The sequence below is a fragment of the Pseudorca crassidens genome, chromosome 15, assembly GCF_039906515.1.
Source record: "Pseudorca crassidens isolate mPseCra1 chromosome 15, mPseCra1.hap1, whole genome shotgun sequence".
NCBI classification, from domain to species: domain Eukaryota; kingdom Metazoa; phylum Chordata; class Mammalia; order Artiodactyla; family Delphinidae; genus Pseudorca; species Pseudorca crassidens.
In genome coordinates this window covers 52476710-52489625 of record NC_090310.1, presented here as the reverse complement: position 1 = coordinate 52489625, position 12916 = coordinate 52476710, and the positions used below count along the sequence as shown (strand labels likewise).

Genomic DNA, 12916 nt, shown 5'->3' with positions numbered 1-12916 from the left:
GCCAAGGAAACTCCTGACCTACTCAGAAACAATTGAGACATGCTCTAGACTCAAGTTCTACCAGCCCAGCAGAACATGGAGTAAGAATTGGGGGTGAGAAAAATAACCTTCCACTCCTTCCTCCTGATCCTCATGTAGGATTAATCAATAACCAATTACTTCCTGGGTCAAAGAGCTGAATGTCTGTCTTTTATGAAATTGAACTAGTTGAAAAACTATTATGGTGGCTAGCATTGGAGTTCAGGATCCAGAGTAAAGCTCTTCTCATTTTAGCATTTGTGGATACTACACTATGGTGGCTGGCACCCACATGCTCACTGGGAAAGAAGTCTGCAAGCTGGTCATTCCCACTCCCACACCCAGAGCGCCCAGTCGGCCCTCCTATTGCCCCATCTAAGATGCGAACTAACAATAAAATATCCACAGACTATAGAGAAATGCTACAATACTGAATGACAAAGGAAGCCAAGATGAACAAAAAGAGAATAATAGACACACAAGGATAATTAAAGAAACAAATAAAATAAAAAAGGAGAAAGTATCTTCAGAGAGAATTTTAAATATATTTTATCCTTAAGAAAAGAACAAGGACTTCCCTGATGGCTCAGTGGTTAAGAATCCACTTGCCAATGCAGGGGACACAGGTTCGAGCCCTGGTCCAGGAATATCCCACACGCTGCAGAGCAATTAAGCCCATGTGCCGCAACTACTGAGCCCATGTGCCACAACTTCTGAGCCTGAGTGCCACAACTGCTGAAGCCCGTGCACCTAGAGCTGGTGCTCTGCAACAAAAGAAGACACTGCAATAAGAAGCCCGTGCACCGCAACCAATAGTAGCCCCTGCTCACCGCAACTAGGGAAAGCCCATGCGCAGCAACGAAGACCCAGTGCAGCCAAAAATAAATAAATAAATTTATTTTAAAAAAGAAAAAAATAATAAAGTGAAATGAGGGTTTTGGACAGAACCACTTCAAGAATATGGCTGAGTGACATGAACGCTATGGAAAGGATACTTTGGGTATTTCTTATTGGGGCACTTGATGGACATTTTCTCAGTTGTGCAAATTAGCAATGACTCAGGAAACTAGCTGGAGAGAGAGGTGGGTGTCTCCTCAGCTGATGCTCAAAATACATGAGATTCACAAAGATACAACTGAAAACCTCTCATCATGAAAACGTAACCAAAGCAAACATTTTTTCTCTTTTCTTCCACTCTGTGCCAAGGATGTTGCACTTTTGGGTGTTTTATTTCTTTCCATTTGAAGAATTCTCTTAAGGTTCATTTTAACTTGATATCACCACATTAAACTTTTCCCATTGGAAAGGAGAATGTCAAAAGGTGTTAGAACAGGGCTAGGGATATACTAGACAGTTAGCTCTCAAAACGTGGATCCTTACATCCACATCTTGTACACTGCACTTGCAGGCATGTAAACTCTTCCTTAGACCATCAGGATAGAGCAGTGCTTCACTTATCCAGGGAAAGATAATTGGGCAACAATCTTCAGAATACAGCCCCAAACATAAAACAAAACATAAGGTATATCTATGAAGCCAATGCAGATGCTCTAAGCCCTAAAATTAAAGTTTCTATACTTTATTAACTGGATAGTCCCCTCAGCCCCATGCTACACACAGGACTGTGAGTTCTTAAAACTTATTCCAGCATAGTTCAAATTACAATAGGAAATGTGTAAAGCTATTATCCAAAACCGTGTAGCAAACCATGATGAATGAATAATTATGACAATGAAGAAGACATAAAAATTAATTTCACAAACAATAAATTATAAAACATGGATGTAATTCTGTTTCATTTACACGTTCATTCATTCATGCAGTCAACTCAGGTCAACAAGTATGGATTTATTCCCCAGTGTATAAAAAACTGGCTTCAGAACTATAAGATCTCACACAAGTTGTGGGATGATGCACATCCTTTTCTTCGCTACTCCTATGAATGGTTATATGTAGTGTTTTCTATACTCTTCCAGTTACAATGATTTGATTTTCATGGACACTGCTAGGTTCTTACTCAAATAGATTGTTCTAGAGGTAGACCAATCAGAGACCTTTCCCAGGATTTTTCATACTGGTTATGAGGAAATCAATCAGACTCTCTCTGGTGGTAGGAGGCACCATATGTGACAACTCTTGGTGCAGTTGGTGGCCATGGGGAAGAATTTGGTCAGTCAGGAAAAAAGTAATGACATCAGGAAGAGAGAGCAGTGAAAAAGCAATGAAGAAATCCTCCCTGGTATCCAGACCACAGTTTCCTGATACTCTGCAAACTGCAGTTTGTCAAATTTTTCCTTCAGTTACAGGAAATACCCAGTGTCCTTGGCAAATTCTCCTATTTCCTAGGCTAGTTTGAGTTGTGCTTTTGGCAACTGTAGCCTAAAGACATTTGAATAACATGCACCTTTCCTTGATATTACATTATATGAGTAATATGGATTCTAGTGTCCCAGTGCTGATAATATTGGGTTGTAATATACTTCCTGATTTTGGTAATTATATTGTATTTGACAACCATTTCTCTTTGAATATGAGATCAACATTTTGACTATAAAATACAAATCTTCACTGCCACCCAAAACAGAGGAACTGTGCCGGAAATTTTGCCAAAATTCTAAATGCTCTACATAGACCTGTAAACGCAGTTACTTTTCAGACAGTCTTTTCTGCTTTTAATGAAAGTCTTTGCAGCTCATATACCATCTTTCACCATGAAAAGATTCTTTACTGTGCCATTAAGACAAATGCCCGGCAAGATGAATTCTGATGCCTGCCAGCAGGTGGGAGAAACGTGCTCAGCCAGGCAACTCAACCCTGAATGAGCTCTGCATTGTTCCTTCTTACTCAAATCCCAACCTGCTGCCTGCTGATGAGCAGAGGTAATGGGAATGACACCATTATCAATGATGGCAATAGGGGTTTGCCAATAAATTAAAAATAAATGGAAAGCTATTAAAAATTGTTAGGACTTTCATATGTCTCACAAATATTAAAATACCCTGTTTTAAATTATTATTTATTCCAGGAACCTTTTATTTAAAAAATACAATAGATTGAGGCTTCCAAATCAGCTACTTTGGAAATACCTGCTTTTAGATTATTGTCATCTGTCACTCCTTTTACTTCATTAGGGTAACCATTGACTCATAATTGCTTATATAATTATAGATTATAATTATATATATATATATTTTTATATATATATATATATATATACACACACACAGAGAAAGAGATTTGGTATTCCTTTTAGAATATTGTCATCTCCCCAAAGAACTCACTGAATAAATACATGTCTTTGAGGACAGACTTCACATTCTGCCTTTTCTCTGTGACTCTAGATGCTTGGTATCAGGTCACAGCCATGGACTGGGTGCCTGGCATGCCACGATCACGGGTGACATTTACAAGACACAGTTACTATGTGTAATTTTGTTTCTATCAATAGGACTAAGACTGACCACCACCTTGTGCTTGAGCTCAAACCTCAAACAAACAAACAAAACCCTCCCCCTTTTAAAGACAACGAGCACAAATACCCAAAGAAAAAAATGGGTTAAGAATGTGAACAGGAAATTTGCAGAAAAGAAAAAGTGGAACAACCCTGACATGTAAAACAAGGCTCAACCAGGCAGGTGAATCAGGGATGCCAATTAAGACCAATCCAAGGTCCCACACTGCATACATCAAATTTGCAAAAATTTTCTGAAAGGCTGATAATAGCAAGTTGTTTTTGAAAATGTAGGAAAATACAAGCTCTCCTACACTGCCAAAAGGAACACAGAGTGTCCTTACCGCTTTGGTGAGCAAGCAGCTGCCTCTAGTACTGCTGAAGATGCATGGATCCTAAGAATACATCATGGTAATAACCCTAGAGAAACTTCTGGATGTGGCTTGAATCAACAAGAAATAGGTTTGTGCAAATAAACTTTTTTTTTTTTTTTTTTTGCAGTATGCGGGCCTTTCACTGTTGTGGCCTCTCCCGTTGCAGAGCACAGGCTCCGGACGCACAGGCTCAGCGGCCATGGCTCACGGGCCCAGCCGCTCTGCGGCATGTGGGATCTTCCCAGACCGGGGCACGAACCCGTGTCCCCTGCATCAGCAGGCGGACTCTCAACCACTGCGCCACCAGGGAAGCCCACAAATAAACATTTTTGAAGGAAAAAACGACATATGTACATGAACAGAAGAATAAATTAGTTATACATTCTTATAGTGGAATATTTTAGTAGTTAAAATTAATGACCTAGATCTACATGAGAAACAAGGACACATTTTAAAGACATAATGTTGACTGCAAATAGCCATTGGCCAAAGGATGCATACAGCATGATATGATTTATGTAATATTTTAAATAAACATATATGAGTCCATACCAGGGACTGGCAAACTTTTTCTGTAAAGGGCCAGCTAGTAAATACTTTGCCCCTTGGGAGTCCCTGTTGCAACTACTCTGCTGGGCCACTATAGCATGAAAGCAGCCATAGACAATGCATAAATGAACGAGCATGGCTGTGTTCCAGTAAAACTTTATTTAGAAAAACAGGTGGCAGGCTGGATTTAGCCCTCAGGGGTTTGTTGAACCCTGATAAAGACCCCTGTCCTCAGGATCCATATGAAAATAGATAAGGTATTGATATCTGCTTTTCAAAATAGAGCTTGCTCCTGGGAAAGTGAGAAGAGTGGAATCAGGGAGAAGCACAACATAGAATGAGTCTGCACTGCAGTGTCTTAAGTATATAATTTTTTTTTTTTGTATATAATTTTTTAAAAGCACGGAAGGAAATATCACATATTGGTAACATTTGTTAAATATGGATATGTGTTAGTTACACTGTTCTTTGTATTTTCAGGTGTAACAGAGATACGTAATGCTAGAAAAAGGAAAGATTAAAAAATACATTAAAATACTAAAGATAGCATGCATCAGAACCATGGGAAACAGAAATATCTGCAAGAATGATATTTCTTCCAGAAGGTTCTGTCTTAGTCTGTATATCGCTTGCGTTCATAAGTTGAGCCAAAAAGTTAAGAGGTGTGAATTGCCGATAGGAGAAATTTCTCTCTGTTCTCAGAATTATGAATGGTTGTTGAATAGCTTCATGACTAGTATTTGGATCTAGGGCAACTAGATCTAAAAGTTATTGAATCTCTCTCTTCACATTAGTTCAGTCATGTTCAAGTTGAATCTGTGACTTCCTCTATCAAAGTTCTAAGACTTTAGAGCTGCATTTTGTGATGGACCTCACCCCCTCTCCATCTCATCATTTTTCCTCTACCATCATTATCGAAGCATAGTGGTAAGGTGTATACTTTATGAACGTCACACATTGTTTCATCACTGTAACATAATGGTAAGGTGTTCAGACTCCAGAGGCAAACTTCCTGGGTTCAAACCTCGGATGTGCCTCTAACCAGCTGTGGGACCTTATGCTAGTCATTGCATGCCTCTGTGCCTCAGTTCTCTCATTTGTCAAAATAGGGTGGTAATAACAGAGTACATCTCATAGGGTTGTTGTGAGTATTAAAACGTTAATTACTGGGCTTCCCTGGTGGCGCAGTGGTTGGGAGTCCGCCTGCCGATGCGGGGGACGTGGGTTCGTGCCCCGGTCCGGGAAGATCCCATATGCCGCGGAGCGGCTGGGCCCGTGAGCCATGGCCACTGAGCCTGCACGTCCGGAGCCTGTGCTCTGCAATGGGAGAGGCCACAACAGTGAGAGGTCCGCGTACCACACACACACACAAAAGTTAATTACTTACAAAATGCTTAGAACAGTGCATAGCCCATAGTAAGTGCTAAGTCAGTGTTTTAAACACAGCATAGTTAAGTGGATTTATTTATCATTTTTATCTTTTCGAACTGTATGTAGCAGCCATCTTAAAATGTTCTAGGACAAAATGACAGAAAGCACAGTATCTAAGAGTACAGGTTTTGGAGCCCAAGAAATCAGTTATCTAACCCCAAACTGTGATCTTATTAACTCTGAGGATATAAATAAATTTTATAAGTGCTTTGAAACTTTGAATCCTCATCTGTAAAATGAGGCTAATAACAGTACCTGCCTCCCAGAGAATTACTGTAAGAATTAATTAAGTTGTTGGATGCAAAGAATTTAGCTCAGTACCTAGTAAAAACTCAAACAATACCTATGAGAGTAACTGAAACTTGTAAAATAATTGTTCGTAGTATTAAGCAAACACATAAATCCTGTGGCAAGAATGACAGAACTTAAATAACTTTAGAAATAAAAGTACATTAACTTTGTGACACGTTAGGAAAACTTAATGGTGTCAAGACTGGGATCTCGGGCTTCCCTGGTGGCGCAGTTGTTGAGAATCCACCTGCCGATGCGGGGAGCACGGGTTCGTGTCCCAGTCCGGGAAGATCCCACACGCCGCGGAGCGGCTGGGCCCGTGAGCCGTGGCCGCTGAGATGCGCGTCTGGAGCCTGTGCTCCGCAAAGGGAGAGGCCACAACAGTGAGAGGCCCGCGTACCGCAAAAAAAAAAAAAAAAAAAAAAGTCTGGGATCTCAGTAACGACGCCGGGGTGAGGGAATTGCAGAAATCATCTTGCAATGGAAGATACGAACATGTGCATTTAAACTCCAGGTGAAATCCCACAGAAGTTGATCTTTAGATCCATTTTCTCTAGTTCAGGTCTCTGTAATCCCCATCACAAGAAGAGATCGATCCTAAGGCAGAAAATGTCACTTAAGAAGCTTCAGGGTTTAAATAGCAGGGGCTGAACCAAGCTTAGTAGCAATCATCAGAACGTTGCCTCTGAAAGTAGAAAAACAAATACTCCAGATTAAATAAGAAGCTGTCCTTCCAATGCCGTACTAACTAGGGCCCAGTGCTGGATTTATGAGAGCACTGCCAGGTTGGGAGCCGTCTACCCTGCAGCAAAGCATATGTCATAATCTCATAATGAGCTGAGGCTGAGGCTGCTTTAAGCTGCTCTGGCCACTTCTCTTAGCCATGTTGTTCTTAATACAGCTGTAAGGGCTTTTTGGTTATTCTAAAACAAATGACCAAAATATTTATTTGCTTGGGAAGCAAGTAGACAAAGATTAGAATAATGCTTAAAGTTCTGCCCCTGGCCCAGCAGTACACTTAAACATGCATAAAATATATAAAGGTTTCTTGGAAAAAATGCAGATTTTGAGTCAGATCTGGTGTGGAGCTTACAGTCCTACATTTCTATCAAGCTTTCCGTCAGTGCTGTAAGTCCTCTTGCTACTCATAGCATCATCTGACATAGCCCTCACTTGGGATACAGACTCTCTGCCACCCCCTCCCCAGCATCTGCATCAGCATCTGCATTTTAACAAGACCTGCAGTGATTTGTATGCACATGAAAGTTTGAGAATCCCTGCTCTAGAACGTATGTGAACCAATTTCTCCAACACTTTGGTTGCACATCCCCTATTTACACAATGTAGCTACTTCTGGTACCCAAAAGTCCTGAAATTTGTTATCCATCCGACTCTAACAGTGCTCTACCCATATCCCCTCCAATTCATTCACCATTTTCATATACAGCACCTCGATGGGGATGGGCTTTCACTTCCAACAGCCAGCACCCATGTCTCTTTGTTGTATGCACCCTCTGGATGCTGGAACCCCCTTTGTGTACTATCAAGGAAAGCAGGAAGTGCCTGGGGATTTCCATCCCCCCCAGCAAGCCCTGACCCAAGACTAACAGGCACAGGGATCACCATACTTCAGCTCCTTTTCTGCTCATCAGAAAACTCAAGTTTCAGGAGTGGTCTACACAGGGAAAAATTAAGCCAAAATTACCATCTGCGGAGTTTGCTTGGTATCTCAACTTTCTGCCTTCTACACTTCCCAGTCCTGCTCACTCCCTTATAATGTTGCCAGGGAACACTTTGTAATAAACCCATTTCTCATAAATTCTTGTCTCAGGGTCTGCTTCTGGGGAACTCAAAGTAAGACACATGCTGTTTTAGCCCAGTGTAATATAGACTGAGACCAGTACCCCACCAAGGATTGAGTTATTTCTCAAGTTGGTTTGGTTACTGCTTTAGACCCTGAATTTTGATTCAGCCTGGGTCAGATTTTCTGCATATCTCAAAAGGCTGCAGGAAGTCCATGGATTCTAGGAATTCCACACTTGGAAATTTAGATGCTCACATTCTGAGAATGTGGTAAAATAAATTATGCCTTACTTTCTGAAACAGCTGTGGCTGTGCATTGAAGGTGGTGATGATGCAATCCTTCAGCTGGCTTTATAAAGGACCCATAGAAGGAGCGAAGGATCTAGAAGACCTGCCCTGACCCATGCTGCAGCCACAGCTCCCAGCTATGTGTGGCTGTTGAGCACTTGAAAGGCTGCCAGTGCAAATTAAGACAGGCTCTCCGTGCAAAATGCACACCTCTTTCAAAGACTAAGCACATAAAAAGAATTATATAATAGCTCAATAATTTTTATGTTGATTACATGGCTAATAATATGTTTGAAATATTGGCTTAAATAAAATATATTATTACATTTGTTTCACCTATTTCTATTTTTTTTAAAGTGGCTACTGGAAATTTAAAATTATATGTGTAGTTCACATTATATTTCTGCTGGACTAGATGTAATAGAGGTCTTATCTTTCAACCTAAAAGGTCAGACCCAATTAAATCTCCCCAGCTCTTCATAATACCTTCTCTGTACCTATTTCTGTTGTGGAATTGGCCCCCAGTAAACATACAAAATGGTACATTGCCTCCAATTATAAATACTTTTACCAAAGCATAAGGTTGCCATGGAGCCGGAAAAGTCTAAAGTTCTACCCCTAGCCTGGAAAATATTATACCAGAAACATATTTTGAAAATCAGTGCCAGTAGTTATTACTCTTAGTTTAAAATAATCTATTTTGAGGACATTTTATTTTAAAGCTGTTAAAAAGTTATTCCAAAGCTTTTCTGTGTGTCCATCAAGTTTGTTTCACTGACAGCTCTTCTGTACTATCTTCCCCAAGCCCTCCATCAACAGTCCATAGAATCCAAGGCCTCACTACGTCTCACCTGGACTGTGACAGCTTCCTAATTGAGTTCCCCCGTCTGGTTTCTCAGCCTCAAATCCACCCAGCATTTGGCTGCCAGATAACCTCCTTAACAAACCATCTAGCCCTGGCTCTCCTTACCTTCACCCTAAAAGAAAGGCCTTCAGTGATATTATATTTTTTTACCAAATTCCAGAAAACTGAACAGACATTAAATGCTCTCCATACTCACACCCAAGCTCTATGTTTTTTTGTGGCAACTTCCCCTCTTTCTTCCAATTCCTTTTAGGCTACTCCCCATTCCCACTAAGTCCTGCCGCTAAAACATACCCAACAGAATAATGTAAATCTTCTTATAACACATAGTGTGTTGTCATCTGGGATTTTTCTCTAAAGTCCAAGTATTTCAGGTGACAATGTAAGCTGCTTGATCACGCTTATTTGTGCAAAATTGATTTGCATTTAATATGAATGTTTTCCTGCTTAATTTTATATAACCTCAGAATTTAAAAGACTTCAAGGGAAATTAAAGGTCTTTAATTTGTGTGACAGTTTTTACTGTGCTGATTTTTAAAATAAACTCAATATTTTAAAGTAAAACAAACACCTAAACAAACAAAAAACACTGCTCAGAGTGCCCTCTTCCCTCTCCCATGACTCTATACCCCAAGTTCTACCTCAGATGTTACAGTATTACATGATGACGTATTATCAGGGCCTTAAATCAGGAGGCAAAACACAAAAGACCAACAAAGCTATAGTAGAAATAACAAAACTAGGTGGAAAAGCTGTTGAACTAAAAAACATGATTTCATTGAGGAGGGAGCCAAGTCAACTACAACATCAGATGATTACATTACTTAGCTCTTATGTCATCTTCTCTTATTTTTTTTCAGCCCGGAATGTTAATTGTGTGTTCAAAATCATCACCCAGAATGGAACTTCAACTGTTTTTTTGTAGATTTGTTCTTTCCCATTTTCTTGGAAGCCAAGAGAGATCAGTGGTGAATGGTGTGAGGTAGGGATTGAGATTAGGTCAGCAGTAAGGAATGGACTCAACTCGGGGGTGGGGGGCAGGGGAGAGACAGTACTGGATATTGTATGACATTGTGACTGCACCTAGTTTAGAGAATTTCTAGAACTGTAATTAACATTTAAAGAGTTCCTGGTATAGCTGCTTTGACTTGAGTAGTAAAATAGGAAGATCTTATTTGCAGGTGTGTTGAAAAGATAATTATTTTAAACTCTTTATCTGTTTATAATGCAAGGAAAGGAATAACATATACTTGCTTATTAAAGGCAACATACCAGGTCTCTATCTGTAGGGATTTTAAAAAGCAGATAAAATTTGTTTATGGGTAAAGAATATTTCCTTAGGAAAGGAGTAATCGCTCAGGGATTTGAATTTAATTATGTCATTTTTACAGGATAAAAACAGGAAAAAAAACCCAAAACCCTTAGGCATACAAATTGAGCTAATTTGTCTTCCTAGTAGCCTAGCTAAAAACATGTGTCTAATGACTGTACAGTAGTTAAGCTAATGCAAGTGTGATTTACATTTTTCAGGAATGGACAAATGAAGTTTTCAGTCTGGCAACGAACCTGCTGGCCCAAAACATGTCTAGAGATGCATTTCTGGAAAAAGCGTAAGTAGCTCTAATTTTATTGCTAAGGGTGCTGCTTCATTTGAATCAGTTTCCTTTCTCCTTTGTGAGTCTTTTGTTTATGCTGCACTGGCTTCTCACATTGATAAACATAAATTTCCCTCTGGCACTTGTTAGAGAACTGATACGTCCACCGTTTCAAACTGGAAGACTTCCAAGAAAGATCATTCTTTCCTCTGAGCCACACATCAGGGTTACGCTGAGCTCGCCTGAATGTCAATGCCTTTGACACACAGTAAGCAGATACTTCTAAATCCTGGCAGCTGTGCTCAGAACCAAAAATTATTCATCTCAGGGAGTCTTCAGCCCTATATCTGCCTGTGTTGTATCAATTATTAATCTGAGGAAGAGAATGAACAACATATGGGACTCAATTCTCTCGAGTCTAAGATCTCTGATAGATGCTACTTAAATCAACAGGCTGATGTCCTGACTCCTGTCCTTATAGACAATCACAGCAAATGTTAGTAAGAAAAGAGAAAGAAGATGTAGAGGAAAGAGCAGAATGAAAAGGAAAAGGAAAGAAAGCAAATCAGGATTACCCAGTGGCTCTCAAATTACAGTCTTTCTGAAATTTATTTGACCAAGGAAAATAATGATTTCTGCCAGATGAGCAGCTAGGAAAGCTGGTTGTGTTCAGTTTGGAAACAGTGAGTATCCAGGATTTTGGGAAGCCTTGAAATGAAAACCACAAGTGGAAACATTACTAGGTGGTCCTCTATTTTATTTAATAACTTTCTTCCCTCTTCTTCTGTAAGACATACCCATCATTCCAGACCAAAGACTCCAGACCACATTTCTTTCATACTCTTCTAAGAAATCCTTTTACTGTTAGTCAGTACTCACAGGTCTTCACTTAAATGCTCTTTCATGTCATCATCTCATCTCCTTACTTTGTCACCTTCAAGACCTTTCCTATGTGCTTCCCCCTTCCCTCTTCGTTTATTCCTCATTTTTTAAAAATTGTCTTTGATCTTACCATTCTTCATCTAACAGACATTTCTGGAACATCTGTTGTGCCACACAATGTTGGTGGAAGGTGACACAGAGAGAGATAAGATGTTTTACCTGAAACATAGCATGTTATAGCTCGTAAAACATCTAGCTGGCTAATAATATCTATTGCAAATGTCCATTTCAAATAGGCATCTCCCTATGAATAGCTGCTATGGACATTCTAGAAAATGCCTTTTGATGAACACACTGTAAGCATTTCTGTTGCATCTACACCTGGGTATAGGATTGTTGTGTCATAGCATGAGCAGCTGGTGGTCCCAGTTTACACACCCATCAGCAGAGTTTGTAAGCTCTCCTGCCCCTTCTCTCTATCCACATGTCCAGAAGCAGTGGAAGAGAAAAATGTAGTTGTATATTCACACAATAGAATACCATACAGCAACGAGAGTGAAAGATCTACAATGAAAAGCAAAAATATGGATGGATCTCAAAAGCATAATATTGAGTGAAAGAAGCCAGACACAAAAGAACGTGATTCCATTATGTAAAGGGCAAAAATAATCTGAGTTGTTTAAAGTCAGGATAGTGGTTCCCACTTTTGGGATAAGCCCTGGAAGCGGGCATGACGGGCTTCTGGGATGCTACTAAGGTGATAATATTCTTTTTCTTGATCTGGGTGCTGATTGCAGAAACTTGGACGATTGGTGAAAATTCAGCGAACTGTACATATGCAGGAGCCCTTTTCTGTGCATTTTATTCTTCAATAAAAAGGTTTAAAAAAAACTAAACACTTGTTTTCTGCTTCTCCAACAGCTATACTAAACTTAAGCTGCAAGTCACTCCAGAAGGACGCATTCCTCTCAAAAAGTAAGCTTCATGAGCATTTCCCATTATTCTTTTTTTTTTTTCCCCCTCAAAGATGTGAATCCGTGCCATGGCTCTGTTTTGGTCCAAATAGGAGCATGGAAATGTGTGGTAACCCTGTCCTCCCACACACTCCATATGCACATCAGTGCAGCTGGTTTTCTCATAGAGATTTCCTGGGCCTCCCCGCTTCCTGTGGCATCATTCTCAAGAAACACCAAAGCAGGAAGCGGGTGGAGGGGATGGGGGACCCTTGCTGTTAAACCTAAAAGACCATCTGAGACTCAGATCTATTCTAGGAATGGAAACTGGGCGACCACAATGCCTCTTTCTTCCAAGATGACACTAGCCTTGAAGCAGGGGTTGCAAACTCAAATGTCAACAGAAGCCAGGCAGG

General features: G+C 40.1%; 1 protein-coding gene across 3 annotated transcripts in view; it reads left to right on the top strand.

Moving 5' to 3' along the window:
• The window catches only part of PLCB1 (phospholipase C beta 1), a 691592-nt gene that overhangs the window by 469915 nt on the left and 208761 nt on the right, over window positions 1–12916 (top strand). For all 3 annotated transcript variants that reach the window (XM_067707502.1, XM_067707500.1, XM_067707501.1), the window contains exons 5-6: window positions 10601–10680; window positions 12469–12522. In XM_067707502.1, coding sequence (XP_067563603.1) covers window positions 10601–10680; window positions 12469–12522 — 134 coding nt within the window. The remainder of the gene's footprint in view (window positions 1–10600; window positions 10681–12468; window positions 12523–12916) is intronic.